The sequence below is a fragment of the Mytilus californianus genome, unplaced genomic scaffold (genome assembly GCF_021869535.1).
Source record: "Mytilus californianus isolate M0D057914Y unplaced genomic scaffold, xbMytCali1.0.p SCAF_3, whole genome shotgun sequence".
Taxonomy (NCBI): Eukaryota; Metazoa; Mollusca; class Bivalvia; order Mytilida; family Mytilidae; genus Mytilus; species Mytilus californianus.
The window spans coordinates 46,429,142-46,443,082 of record NW_026262679.1 but is presented as its reverse complement, the minus strand read 5'-3'; the positions used below and the strand labels follow the sequence as shown (position 1 = coordinate 46,443,082).

At 33.9% G+C, this 13,941-nt stretch overlaps 2 protein-coding genes and 1 long non-coding RNA gene across 3 annotated transcripts in view; all 3 read right to left on the bottom strand.

Moving 5' to 3' along the window:
• The window catches only part of LOC127734696 (antiviral innate immune response receptor RIG-I-like), a 65,014-nt gene that overhangs the window by 44,241 nt on the left and 6,832 nt on the right, over nt 1-13,941 (bottom strand). The window lies entirely within an intron of this gene.
• LOC127734700 (uncharacterized) lies at nt 3,918-6,783 on the bottom strand. The gene is made up of 2 exons (XM_052244706.1): nt 6,614-6,783; nt 3,918-6,162 (listed from the first exon to the last, which is right to left on the bottom strand). The coding sequence occupies exons 1-2, from the start codon at nt 6,635-6,637 to the stop codon at nt 4,174-4,176; spliced, it is 2,013 nt and encodes a 670-aa protein (XP_052100666.1). The 5' UTR covers nt 6,638-6,783; the 3' UTR covers nt 3,918-4,173.
• LOC127734737 (uncharacterized) lies at nt 9,452-11,980 on the bottom strand. Its single transcript, XR_007997732.1, has 2 exons — nt 11,195-11,980; nt 9,452-10,608 (listed from the first exon to the last, which is right to left on the bottom strand). It is a non-coding gene; the product is annotated as an uncharacterized LOC127734737 (long non-coding RNA).

Below are 13,941 nucleotides of genomic sequence, written 5' to 3'. Positions count from 1 at the left end.
CCGCATGTGTATTATTTTCTGTTTGGTAATAAATTATTATAAGATCCATTTTGTTACAGCTGGTGATCCTTTAATTTGGCAATCGCCAATGGCAGTCAGCAGGGTTTAGGAACATCAGTTGTTCGACCTGCTAGTCAAATGCGTTTTGTTAAAATATACTTTCAACAACGTTCAAACCTATGATTGCGTTGGATAAAAACCGCAATTTTTATACGTGTGCATGCAAAACAAATTTATTGGTAGAGGGGTCTAAATACAGCACAAACAACATTTTTCCAAAAGACCGAAAAAGTGAAAAAGTATATTTTAACAAAACGCATTTGACTAGCAGGTCGAACAACTGATGTTCTTAAACCCTGCTGACTGCCATTGGCGATTGCCAAATAAACGGATCACCAGCTGTAAGAAAATGGATCTCATAATAATTTATTACCAAACAGAAAACCATAAACTTGCGGAAAAGATGGTATACCGCAAACATGAGGTGCAAAAATTTGTACACCATATCCGGATTTCGACAATTAATGTCTCTTCAGTGATGTTAGGAATCGAAACGGTATTCGGAAGGCCATATAATTTACCTCAATTTAGGATAGACTCTTGAATTTTGAAAGAGTCGAAATAGGATGAACGGATCATATAAACCCGAAGTCAAATATAATACAAGCCCAAACGAAAAAATATAAACAAGTCTAAATTGAAAACAGCGTTCAAACCTGTGATTGCGTTGGATAAAAACCGCAATTTTTATACGTGTGCATGCAAAACAAATTTATTGGTAGAGGGGTCTAAATACAGCACAAACAACATTTTTCCAAAAGACGGAAAAAGTGAAAAAGTATATTTTAACAAAACGCATTTGACTAGCAGGTCGAACAACTGATGTTCTTAAACCCTGCTGACTGCCATTGGCGATTGACAAATAAACGGATCACCATCTGTAACAAAATGGATCTTATAATAATTTATTACCAAACAGAAAACAATACACTTGCGGAAAAGATGGTATACCGCACACATGAGGTGCAAAAATTTGTACACCATATCCGGATTTCGACAATTAATGTCTCTTCAGTGATGTTAGGAATCGAAACGGTATTCAGAAGGCCATATAATTTACCTCAATTTAGGATATACTCTTGAATTTTGAAAGAGTCGAAATAGGATGAACGGATCATATAAACCCGAAGGCAAATATAATACAAGCCCAAACGAAAAAATATAAACAAGTCTAAATTGAAAACAGCGTTCAAACCTGTGATTGCGTTGGATAAAAACCACAATTTTTATACGTATGCATGCAAAACAAATTTCTTGGTAGAGGGGTCTAAATACAGCACAAACAACATTTTTCCAAAAGACCGAAAAAGTGAAAAAGTATATTTTAACAAAACGCATTTGACTAGCAGGTCGAACAACTGATGTTATTAAACCCGGCTGACTGCCATTGGCGATTGCCAAATAAACGGATCACCAGCAGTAACAAAATGGATCTGATAATAATTTATTACCAAACAGAAATCAACAAGCATTCTGAGAGTATTACATGGCAATACATAGTCCCCTACCGGGTAAAAATTACATTATACTGGAACAAAATGCTAACTTGTGCTATAACTTGTCATGGTGTAAACAAAAAGTAAATATCAAGTCATTATATTTAAGCATGACTAAAAACAGTGTGAATAACTGATTATTTGAGTGAATTTTTCAAGTCCAAGGACCATAACATGCAGAAAATTATCAGACCAAAACAAAAATTTGAACTTGATCTGGAACTTGTCATGATAAAACTATATACCAATTATCAATTAATATCTTCAAGCATGATGAAAAAAGTGTGGAAAACACTGTTAACATTGGATATGATTAATAGTTCTCTAAAATTAGATATGATGTAATACAATGTATATCTATTTTCAAATTATAATCAAATATAATTAATAGTTCCAAATATTTTTTCTTTCATTTGTCACAAACTAATATACATTTGTAACTTATCTATAAAGTGTCAACAACTTTTATCTACACAATGTAATGTAATGAAATATATACCTTAATGAAAATAGATTATTATCTAATTAAAGGATTTCACTGAATAATATTTTTTATATATATAGCATTCAGAAAATTAGTTAATACAAAATAACAAACAAACAAACTGGCACAAATTTTTCAAACAATTTACTAAAGCATTTCTTTAAAAAAATGAGTTATCTCTCTTTTTATAGAAATATGGTTTAACATAGTACTCTAACATTAGATATGGATTTTTTTATGGACCATAACTCTGGACTAAATCATCAGAATAGAACAAAATTCGAACTTGATCTATAACTTGTCATGATAAAAACAATATAACAAATATTAAATCAACATCTATAAGAACGAAGAAAAAAAGTGTGGAAAGCTGATTTGCCGGACTGACAGACGAATAGACGGATAGACAGACAGACAGACAGACAGACAGACAGACAGAGTGCAAACCTAAAGTCCCCTTCGACTTCGTCGGTAGGGGACTAATAAACTTGCGGAAAAGATGGTATACCGCAAACATGAGGTGCAAAAATTTGTACACCATATCCGAATTTCGACAATTAATGTCTCTTCAGTGATGTTAGGAATCGAAACGGTATTTGGAAGGCCATATAATTTACCTCAATTTAGGATAGACTCTTGAATTTTGAAAGAGTCGAAGTAGGATGAACGGTATATAAACCCGAAGGCAAATATAATACAAGCCCAAACGAAAAAATATAAACATGTCTAAATTGAAAACAACGTTCAAACCTATGATTGCGTTGGCTAAAATAAACGGATCACCAGCTGTAACAAAATGGATCTTACTTACAATAATTTATTACGAAACAAAAAACAATAAACCTGCGGAAAAGATGGTATACCGCAAACATGAGGTGCAAAAATTTGTACACCATATCCGGATTTCGACAATTAATGTCTCTTCAGTGATGTTAGGAATCGAAACGGTATTTGGAAGGCCATATAATTTACCTCAATTTAGGATAGACTCTTGAATTTTGAAAGAGTCGAAATAGGATGAACGGATCATATAAAGCCGAAGTCAAATATAATACAAGCCCAAACGAAAAAATATAAACAAATCTAAATTGAAAACAACGTTCAAACCTATGATTGCGTTGGATAATCAAAGCGCGAAAGCGCTGTAAAGGCAGTTAATTACAGGTTGTGTGTATTTTTAGTCCAGTTATATCATTATCTTGCATAGTACATTGTACTTATCAGAGGTGGCTTTCAGTATTTAAGATTTAGAGTTCTCTAATGATATTGAACAAGTTTTATGAATGTCATATTCTGAGCACTATATGAAGGCGATTGTTCTCATTTGTTTATGAACTAGTGCATTATGTCCAGTTTGTACCTTTTTTATCTATGTTTATATACGGTAGTGTCACCTATATTCGTGGATACAAGACTATTCAAACGGAATGCGGTAAAACTAATAAATAGCCATTTGTTTTTTTATGTCCATAATGTTACCTTAGAACTTCATTAAAATAATACAAGTTAGTTTGATTCTTTCCGTTTCATAGTTTCTTTGATATGACCTACATTTCTAGTGTAAACAAATCGGCATTGGATGCCAAGTACGTCACCTATTTTCGTGGGAAAAGTTCGTTCTAAAAATAATACAAGAAGAACAGAGTATGGAAGCCCAGTGGTGAGCATAAAATTGTAATTTTATACAATAATATTTTTGTACATGTTCAGTTCAGTAAAAATAAAAACATTGTTTTTAAAGACCAAGTATTTAATTTTAATTTTTTTGAGACTGAAAACCTTACAAAAATAAAAAATGGAAACACCAAAAAAATTTAAAAAATTTTTTTTAACTTTTAAAAAATTATTAAAATTATAAGTAACAAAATAAAATCAAAAGTTGCTAATAACAATTATTTTTACTTACCATTAATTAAAAAAAATGTGCTTAAAGATACATTTCAGTCAATTTTTTCCTTTGGAATCATGATTTAATTTCTTTCCACAGAAGATAAAGTTCATATTTATAAAATCAAGCAAATGTTCACAACTCAAAAGTGTTCCAACTGTTAATAAAGAACTGGCAACAGTAAATGTCTTTAAATATAAATAACTGGAAACGGTCAAACAATTATCAAATGTATATCGTTATCATTATTCTTCAGTTTCTTTCTGTTTGCAGGGTAAGCCATGGCATGGGCAGTAAAATTTATCTGACCTGCGTAGGACGGAGACATCACAGCAAAATTTAAGATGAGTCCAATGATCACATTGTAGAAATTCACATTTGGCCCATTGTGTGAATACAATGGAGATGCAATCCTGTAACTCCTTTGGCTGCCACATGTTACAAACACAACACAATGTGTTATCATCATCTTGATCATCTTCATCTGTAATTGAACCGTCAGAAACAACTATTTTGTGTAGTCCTGATGGACCTGGCTGTTGTGAATCTTGTTGATTCTTCTTTAATTTCTTGTTTGTGGTTGTTGAACTGGAAGAAGATGATGAACCATTTTGTTTACGTTTAGTTGTTGTTTTCTTAGCATTTTGGTTAATGTTATGTTTTGTTGATTTATTGTTTGTTTTAGACTTGCTCCTTGACTTTGACTGTGCAATGTACTCCTTTATTTCTTGACGTGTCTCTGGTTCTGTAATTGCCTTTCCTGCTACTATCTTGTAGATGGAACGTCTTTCTTGTTTTGGTGGATTTTTCTTGGACAAATTTGTTGATTTTGCAGTGAAGAAAGTTGTATTTTCATCTGGTTTTTCGTCAGTAATTTTTTCAGCTACATAAATCTGAATGTTTTCATTTTCCTGGTTTGATAATATAGGTTCTGTGTCTGCATTGATCTCTGAATCAGACATTAAATTAACTGGTTCTGTTGTTTCATTTTCAATGGCAGGGACATCATCAACTTTGGTATTTTCCTCTGATTGGCTCTGTCTATGAATAGCATCAGAAATAGAAAACAAGGACTGATCTATAGCATCTCTATCTAACGGGTAAATACCAGATTTACGGAAAGCAGACTGCAAATTTGAAGGAGAAAGAGCAGAATTGTAGGATTTGCAGGCAATAGAGCATAAGTTGTATTTGTTAATTACTGCTGAATGGGTACGTTGGAATTTATGACATTCTGAACTGTAGATTCTTGCGAAAGGCCCAAAACAACCAACATCCATGGGCTGAAGAACATGGCTGGTGTGAGGAGGCAAAACATACAAGATAATTTTTTTCTCTACTGCCCAATCAATGATATCTGGTGTTATGTGAGTCCTGTGACCATCATACAGAAGAAGAATATGTTTGTCCTGCATACCAGTGACGTATTTAATGAAATGATTTTCCAGGTAGGACTGAACTATCTCTGAATTGGACCATCCAGTTTCACTGACAGACCCATCAGCACCAGGTGTGGCCCCTTCTAACAACTCCTGTCTCATACGTTTACCAGCGAAAATAAAATATGGTGGAATTTGATGTCCTAAGGCATTACCACATCCCATTACAGTTGTTGTTTGACCTTTTTCTGAAGACAAGGTAGAGGGTACATACTCTGCAGAGGCCACAACATTTGGTGGTTTATAGTTTGGTTGTAAACCCTTCTCATCAACATTATATATACTCTGTGGCTTGTCTTTTAGCTGATATTTTTCCATTATACGGTTAAGTTCATCAAAGTACCTGTAAATTGATGCCCTTGAGGTTGCCTTTGCTCTAAGTTCTGAGATGGTTTTAGGTCTCCATACCTTTAGTTCAGGCCATCTACCCATGAAGCTGTAAAACCATCTCAATGACAGCTGCTTGTCGTCTTTCGTCTTTATACCCATGTGAACAGCATACTCAGATCCAAGATCCACCACTTCAGCTCTGGTGTATGCATATCCTACTGCACCCATTTCTTTTATGTGCTGAACCAATCTTGCCTCCTGTTCACAGTCGAACACTGGTGGTGGTCCAGACTTTACGTTGTCTATAGAGATGTGGCCCAATACACGGTCTCTTAGTGTCTGTTCAGGAAGACAATACTTTCTTGCAGCCTTGGCAACACTAAGCTTCTTGTCAGTAACATCCAGATAAGCATTAGTCAGTTTTGTTGGTGAATACGACTTGTATTTCTGCCTTTTAAGTTGAACCTGTAAAATATTAAAAAAATAACACTAATAATTTTGTGATACACAAAACTTTTAACAAAACAAATAAATACACAATAAAATAAAATCGTGTATACAAATCCTCTATACTACCCAGTAATCAACGTAAGTTGAACTTAATTTACAAGAACTGTGCTCAATAACTCTTTTGAAGTTCATTTGATAAACCAAAATTCATCTTTTATCGCTAAAATACATCAAAAACATATAAGATTATGACACTGATTGCGTTCCATAGATTTTTTTGGCTGACAGGGAATCTCCTTGTTCGTCACGTGATATTGTTCATTGGAAAGTAGAGTAATCAGACGACACTTGGATTTTGGATAATATCTTTGGAATAAAGGTATCGAGGTCGATGGAAATTAGTCAAATTAGGAAATAAGTAAAATCAGCCATTTTGCTAATTAAATGAATAAGTAATAAGTCTTACCTTGCTTGAAACGACGAGATTCATTTTGTATGTTGACGTTGTAGGGATATCCTATAGCAATCAAAACATGCGAATGATGACGTCATAACAATAACACACATGCGAAATATTTGGGATTTCCGGAAGTCCACGAACTTATGTATCCACGAAATTATGTGACTAGACTGTATAGTCAAATACTGTTAAAAATAGTTTGGCATTTTCTTTTTAGTAATAAGTAAATGTTATCAACTGTATTTTATTCGACTTTACAAATGTGGTTTGTTACTGGTAAGTACAATGTATGGGTGATAGTTGTTTCATTGGCAATCATGACACATCTCCTTATTTATATAATGATCTATATCCAACGACCTCAGGTACAAAAAAAATGTATGTAACTAAACTATGATGGGAAAACTTTGACTTCTTTCTTTTATATAAACTTTTGATTTGGTACCATAAAACTATGTAGAATAAATGTACATTGCAACATGTCAACTCTTTCAATGACAATACTTTTTTTAGAAACTATAACTCCAAGCAAAATTATATTTCCAAGTATAAAGTAATTTATGAATGAAACAAGAGTGCACACACTGAAATGTCTCGCCTTCTTTACTAATCATTGATATTATGTTGATAGTCCTAAATATAAAGCTTTATTACAACTGTCACTTAAACTTAACATTAAACAAGTAAACTAAACATTGACCAATGAACCAAGAAAATGAGGTCAAGGTCAGATGAACCATGCTAGGCAGGCATGTACAGCTAACAATTCTTCCATACAACAAATATAGTTGACCTATTGCTTATAGTTTAAGAAACACAGACCAAAACACAAAAACTTAAAACTGAGCAATGAACCTTGAAAATGAGGTCAAGGTAAAAAAAAAACCTGCGTGACTGACAAATAGATCATAAAATATTTCCATACACCAAATATAGTTGAACTATTGCATATAGTATTAGAAAAACAGACCAAAACACAAAAACTTTACTTTAACCACTGAACCATGAAAATGAGGTGAAGGTCAGATAACACCTGCCAGTTGGACAGTCCTTCCATACACCGAATATACTAGACCTATTGCTTATAGTATCTGAGATATGGACTTGACCACCAAAACTTAAACTTGTTCACTGATCCATGAAATGAGGTCGAGGTCAAGTGAAAACTGTCTGACGGGCATGAGGACCTTGCAAGGTACGCACAAACCAAATATACATGTAGTTATCCTATTACTTATAATAAGAGAGAATTTAACATTACAAAAAATCTTAACTTTTTTTTCAAGTAGTCACTGAACCATGAAAATGAGGTCAAGGACATTGGACATGTGACTGACGGAAACTTCGTAACATGAGGCATCCATATACAAAGTATGAAGCATCCAGACCTTCCACCTTCTAAAATATAAAGCTTTTAAGAAGTTAGCTAACGCCGCCACCGGATCACTATCCCTATGTCGAGCTTTCTGCGACAAAAGTCGCAGGATCGACAAAAAGGAGTTCTTAATTAAGAAATAAACTGATTCGCTGAGCGCCGCTGGATACACCTGCAGAGGTCCAACCCTGAACAGTTGGGGCAAAAATGGACACAATATTCAAGCTTGATACAGGTCTGAATTTGGATTGTAATTAAATATTTGACATATTATAGTTTCTGAATAAATGTAGACAAAGAACTTGAAATCGGTTATATGAATTGAATTTATATTCAATTAAAGATTTCTTGCTGTTGCGCAATACTTAATAAATCTGTTGCCAGACTATAAACAAATAAAGTTCAATTTCTTCTCAATGTCATATTTGAAATTTATGAAAATCAATAGGGAGATTACATCAATAGCTATAAATAATTCACCAAAGTTTCATGAGAACTGCTTAAAGCATTTTTGAGTTATTGTCCAAAAACTGGAAAATCCCCCCTTTTTTAATGAATAAAACCCCACAACTCAGAAATGTCAATCCAAAATTTATAAAATTCTAAAGGGAGCTTACGGATTTATAATTTAGTCTTACATGTAGATGCAAGATTTTTTTATCAGTTGTTAGTGGCTTTGAACTAGCTGTCAGTAAATGCGAGTACTCTCAGATCTGTACTTAGTGTCTTTTAGTTGTTTGGATGTACAACTACCCGGCCACGTCCACTTGTATTTGTATTTATGCATCTGATGAGTTAAGCCTCTTTCAACTGATTTTTATAGTTCGTTCTTATATTGTACTGTTACACCACTGTCCCAGGTTAGGGGTGGGTTGGGATCCCGCTAACATGTTTAACCCCGCCACATTCTGTATGTACATGTATGTGCCTGTCCCAAGTCAGGAGCCTGTAATTCAGTGGTTGTCGTTTGTTTATGTGTTGCATATTTGTTATTCGTTCATTTTTTGTACATAAATTAGGCCGTTAGTTTTCTTGTTTGAATTGTTTTACATTGTCATTTTGGGGCCTTTTATAGCTCACTGTGTGGTATGTGCTTTGCTCATTGTTGAAGGACGTACTGTGACCTATAGCTGTTAATTTCTGTGTCATTTGGTCTCTTGTGGAGAGTTGTCTCATTGGCAATCATACCACATCTTCTTTTTTATATTTACATCAACAGATATAAACAATTCACCAAAGTCAAACTTAGTTGTAAGATCTCTGAAACTTTTTACACGGTACAAGTTTTTCTAATTGTTGGAGATTGTACAGTGACAGTAACACCTATAACTGCTTAACCCATTTCTTATGCACTTTGGTTCGATAAACTCACTGAATATCATACCACATCTCCTTATTTTTTTATGCATTACAATTTACATGTGCATGTAATTGTAAATAATATTTATATATATATATATCAGAACAAACTTCATTGCGTCACTTTTATTTATGCATCCTTTGGCACAATACAAGTTCTAAAATTACACAACATAAAACAACTAAATGTTATTTCATATGAAAGTTTTGCCAAGTCCAACAATTAGCTCTATGTGCATGTGTTAATTGGAGACTTTTCTATCCCGTATAAGAGTTTTGGAACTAATTCTGTTTCTTTTTTTGAAAAAAGTGAGCAAACAAATCTTGCACATTTAAACCTTTGTCTGCCATCACACTGTCACCTGGATCACATAATTGAACTACACATGTATTCTACATCTTTCAACTATTTCACAGTCACTGGTACAACCAACATATGCATTAGAGACATACATTTTTGTAGTTGACTAAACCACCAGGTGTCGAACATACAAGTATTTTCAGTGTTTCTGTTTTTATATGATGAAAAGGTTGCCTGAGCTCTAGGAGCTTTATGTTTTATCACGGGATATTCTGTGCTGTCAATAATAATCCAAGTTGTAGGAAACTTTAATTTGAAGTTGGATGGCGAAAAATACCTGACTAAACCACTAAATGGCCAAGTGTTAGCCTCACGCCACTGTTTAGACATAAAAACAATCCATGTTTATACAATATTCTTAACACTAGTTTCAATCTAGAATCTAGACAGTTCAAAGTTGGTTGTATAATGCCTCAATTTCATCAAAGTCATAAAAAAAATGATTTTCAAATGACACCCTATCAATTTGAAAATATATGTATCTCAAACAATGTGCTGCTGGACCAAGTGTGGTCAAAACAAATAAAAATTTAGTATACAACTCTAAACTGGTATAAAAATGCATGGCTGTGTCACATGTCTTCATTTCAAAATTCTCTGCTGAAAATATAGGCATTGATGGTGTTTGCGTAATTCCATCTGTGAAGCTCAACATTAGCTCGGCAGTTGGTGGTGGACAGTCATAAATCCTGGCTGCAGTATGAATGACTTCTTCCGGAAAACCAACTTTACAATCAAAACTTTCCTCTAGATTTCTACTACAATATTCATCAAGTTTAGTTCTTTTGTTTTCCCAGGAAACTGCCCTGATTTTTCTTTTTGCGGACGATTCAGTCTCTTGCTTGATCCAGGAAAATAGGCTGGGAATGGCAGTAGACTTAAGTCTCTGTATGGAGGGTTTGCGCTCTGAAAAAGGTTATAAAACATTAGTTTTTTAATAATTAAATGAACTTCCATTAGCAATGCATACTTTGTACTACCTGGCAAAATATTAACTAGATTTATTCATTACAATCTGGATAAAACTATGTTAGCCTGATTCAATGTACATCAAAATGTATTTTATGTAAATCCAAAGGACAAACAATGAGAGACGTATGCAACAAACATACATTGTTTGTACCTAAATAACTATAATATAGATGAGAGCATGTCATTGTTTTGTTCCTGTTAACATTGTCATTGATATTTTTCAAGAAAGTCTATGAGGCATAGCTTATGCATTCCTGTCATTACTACATTAGCATAATTACTGCTAAAATAATTCTCAGTATGATATACCTCTTGTAAGAAATCATTATAATTGTAGCAAGCACCAAAAAATCTCAAACAGATCACATTGAATCGTAATCCAAAAAAAATTATGACGTTTTGAGAATTAACCACCCCCTTTTATTCTAAAACGATAATTGCGGTTGTAAACAGACTTTGGTGTATTCGCATGGCGATTACATATATAACTATATATTTTAAAAAGAAAATAGAGTTTTACCATGAATAGTTTCCTGCACGTAGTCTTTTTAGGTAAAATGTGCCTTGCAAACAACAGCTGATTGAGATGGACTCCACGATTTCATCGTGTTCTCGTCCAATCTGCGTATGGGCCATGGCGTTGATCCAACTTTTCCTTCTTTTTAAGTCATTTGGAAATGCATGTCCTCCTCTTAAATGACATCCAGGTACACAACAACAAGAACTTGGCATCGTTAATTAAAAATGCAACTGTATAGTTGCACAGTGCAGAAACCGGAAGTTTAAGAACAGGATCGGCTACCACGGCGCCACCTATTCAGGAACGACAATTTGCTACTTTATATAACTGCGAAATAACAATCAATAACGTTAGATGGGTTCACGTGCATAAACAGAAATGCGCCTTAAATTGTATAATATAATTCATGTTCAGTCGACCTTTAATTATTATATCAACGACTGAAATGATTTATAAACATCTAGATTGCAGATAACACTCGAAATTAACCCGACCTCTTTACACACGGAATTCAAATAATTCTAGTTTGTCAATCGGTTGACTGCTTATAATGTAAAATACAAATATATCAAAAGTTTTTAAAACTAACAAAACACAATGATCGTTTCTCTATTTCCCAATGTAAATGAAATGAAACAAAAAACATTTTATATCACAATAAGAAGAGGAGAGAATCAACATTTTCCGGATCTACTTGGAGCCTAATGACCCCCCACGTAGATAAGTTGGATATCGCGGAAAGAAAGATTACCACGGCAACTAGAAAGGCATTAAAGCACTGCCTTTAAAAACCGCAATTTTTATACGTGTGCATGCAAAACAAATTTCTTGGTAGAGGGGTCTAAATACAGCACAAACAACATTTTTCCAAAAGACCGAAAAAGTGAAAAAGTATATCTTAACAAAACGCATTTGACTAGCAGGTCGAACAACTGATGTTCTTAAACCCTGCTGACTGCCATTGGCGATTGCCAAATAAACGGATCACCAGCTGTAAGAAAATGGATCTCATAACAATTTATTACCAAACAGAAAACCATAAACTTGCGGAAAAGATGATATACCGTAAACATGAGGTGCAAATATTTGTACACCATATCCGGATTTCGACAATTAATGTCTCTTCAGTGATGTTAGAAATCGAAACAGTATTCGGAAGGCCATATAATCTACCTCAATTTAGGATAGACTCTTGAATTTTGAAAGAGTCGAAATAGGATGAACGGATCATATAAACCCGAAGTCAAATATAATACAAGCCCAAACGAAAAAATATAAACAAGTCTAAATTGAAAACAACGTTCAAACCTGTGATTGCGTTGGATAAAAACCGCATTTTTTATACGTGTGCATGCAAAACAAATTTCTTGGTAGAGGGGTCTAAATATAGCACAAACAACATTTTTCCAAAAGACCGAAAAAGTGAAGAATTATATTTTAACAAAACGCATTTACCTAGCAGGTCGAACAACTGATGTTCTTAAACCCTGCTGACTGCCATTGGCGATTGCCAAATAAACGGATCACCAGCTGTAACAAAATGGATCTCATAATAATTTATTACCAAACAGAAAACCATAAACTTGCGGAAAAGACGATATACCGCAAACATGAGGTGCAAAAATTTGTACACCATATCCGGATTTCGACAATTAATGTCTCTTCAGTGATGTTAGGAATCGAAACGGTATTCGGAAAGCCATATAATTTACCTCAATTTAGGATAGACTCTTGAATTTTGAAAGAGTCGAAAAAGGATGAACGGATCATATAAACCCGAAGTCAAATATAATACAAGCCCAAACGAAAAAATATAAACAAGTCTAAATTGAAAACAGCGTTCAAACCTGTGATTGCGTTGGATAAAAACCGCAATTTTTATACGTGTGCATGCAAAACAAATTTCTTGGTAGAGGGGTCTAAATACAGCACAAACAACATTTTTCCAAAAGACCGAAAAAGTGAAAAAGTATATTTCAACAAAACGCATTTGACTAGCAGGTCGAACAACAAATGTTCTTAAACCATGCTGACTGCCATTGGCGATTGCCAAACAAACGGATCACCAGCTGTAACAAAATGGATCTGATAATAATTTATTACCAAACAGAAAACAATACACTTGCGGAATAAATGGTATACCGCAAACATGAGGAGCAAAAATTTGTACACCATATCCGGATTTCGACAATTAATGTCTCTTCAGTGATGTTAGGAATCGAAACGGTATTCGGAAGGCCATATAATTTACCTCAATTTAGGATAGACTCTTGAATTTTGAAAAAGTCGAAATAGGATGAACGTATCATATAAACACGAAGTCAAATATAATACAAGCCCAAACGAAAAAATATAAACAAGTCTGAATTGAAAACAACGTTCAAACCTGTGATTGCGTTGGATAAAAACCACAATTTTAAAACGTGTGCATGCAAAACAAATTTCTTGGTAGAGGGGTCTAAATACAGCACAAACAACATTTTTCCAAAAGACCGAAAAAGTGAAAAAGTATATTTTAACAAAACTCATTTGACTTAGAAGTCGAACAACTGATGTTCTTAAACCCTGCTGACTGCCATTGGCGATTGCCAAATAAACGGATCACCAGCTGTAACAAAATGGATCTCATAATAATTTATTACCAAACAGAAAACCATAAACTTGCTGAAAAGACGATATACCGCAAACATGAGGTGCAAAAATTTGTACACCATATCCCGATTTCGACAATTAATGTCTCTTCAGTG

What these genes read in the sequence shown, in the direction of transcription:
- LOC127734700 (XM_052244706.1), bottom strand. Translation starts at nt 6,637, where the DNA reads ATGAATCTCGTCGTTTCAAGCAAG. An exon ending in ATCTCGTCGTTTCAAGCAAG is followed by an intron (nt 6,163 to 6,613) that starts GTAAGACTTATT and finishes AATATTTTACAG; the next exon opens with GTTCAACTTAAAAGGCAGAA.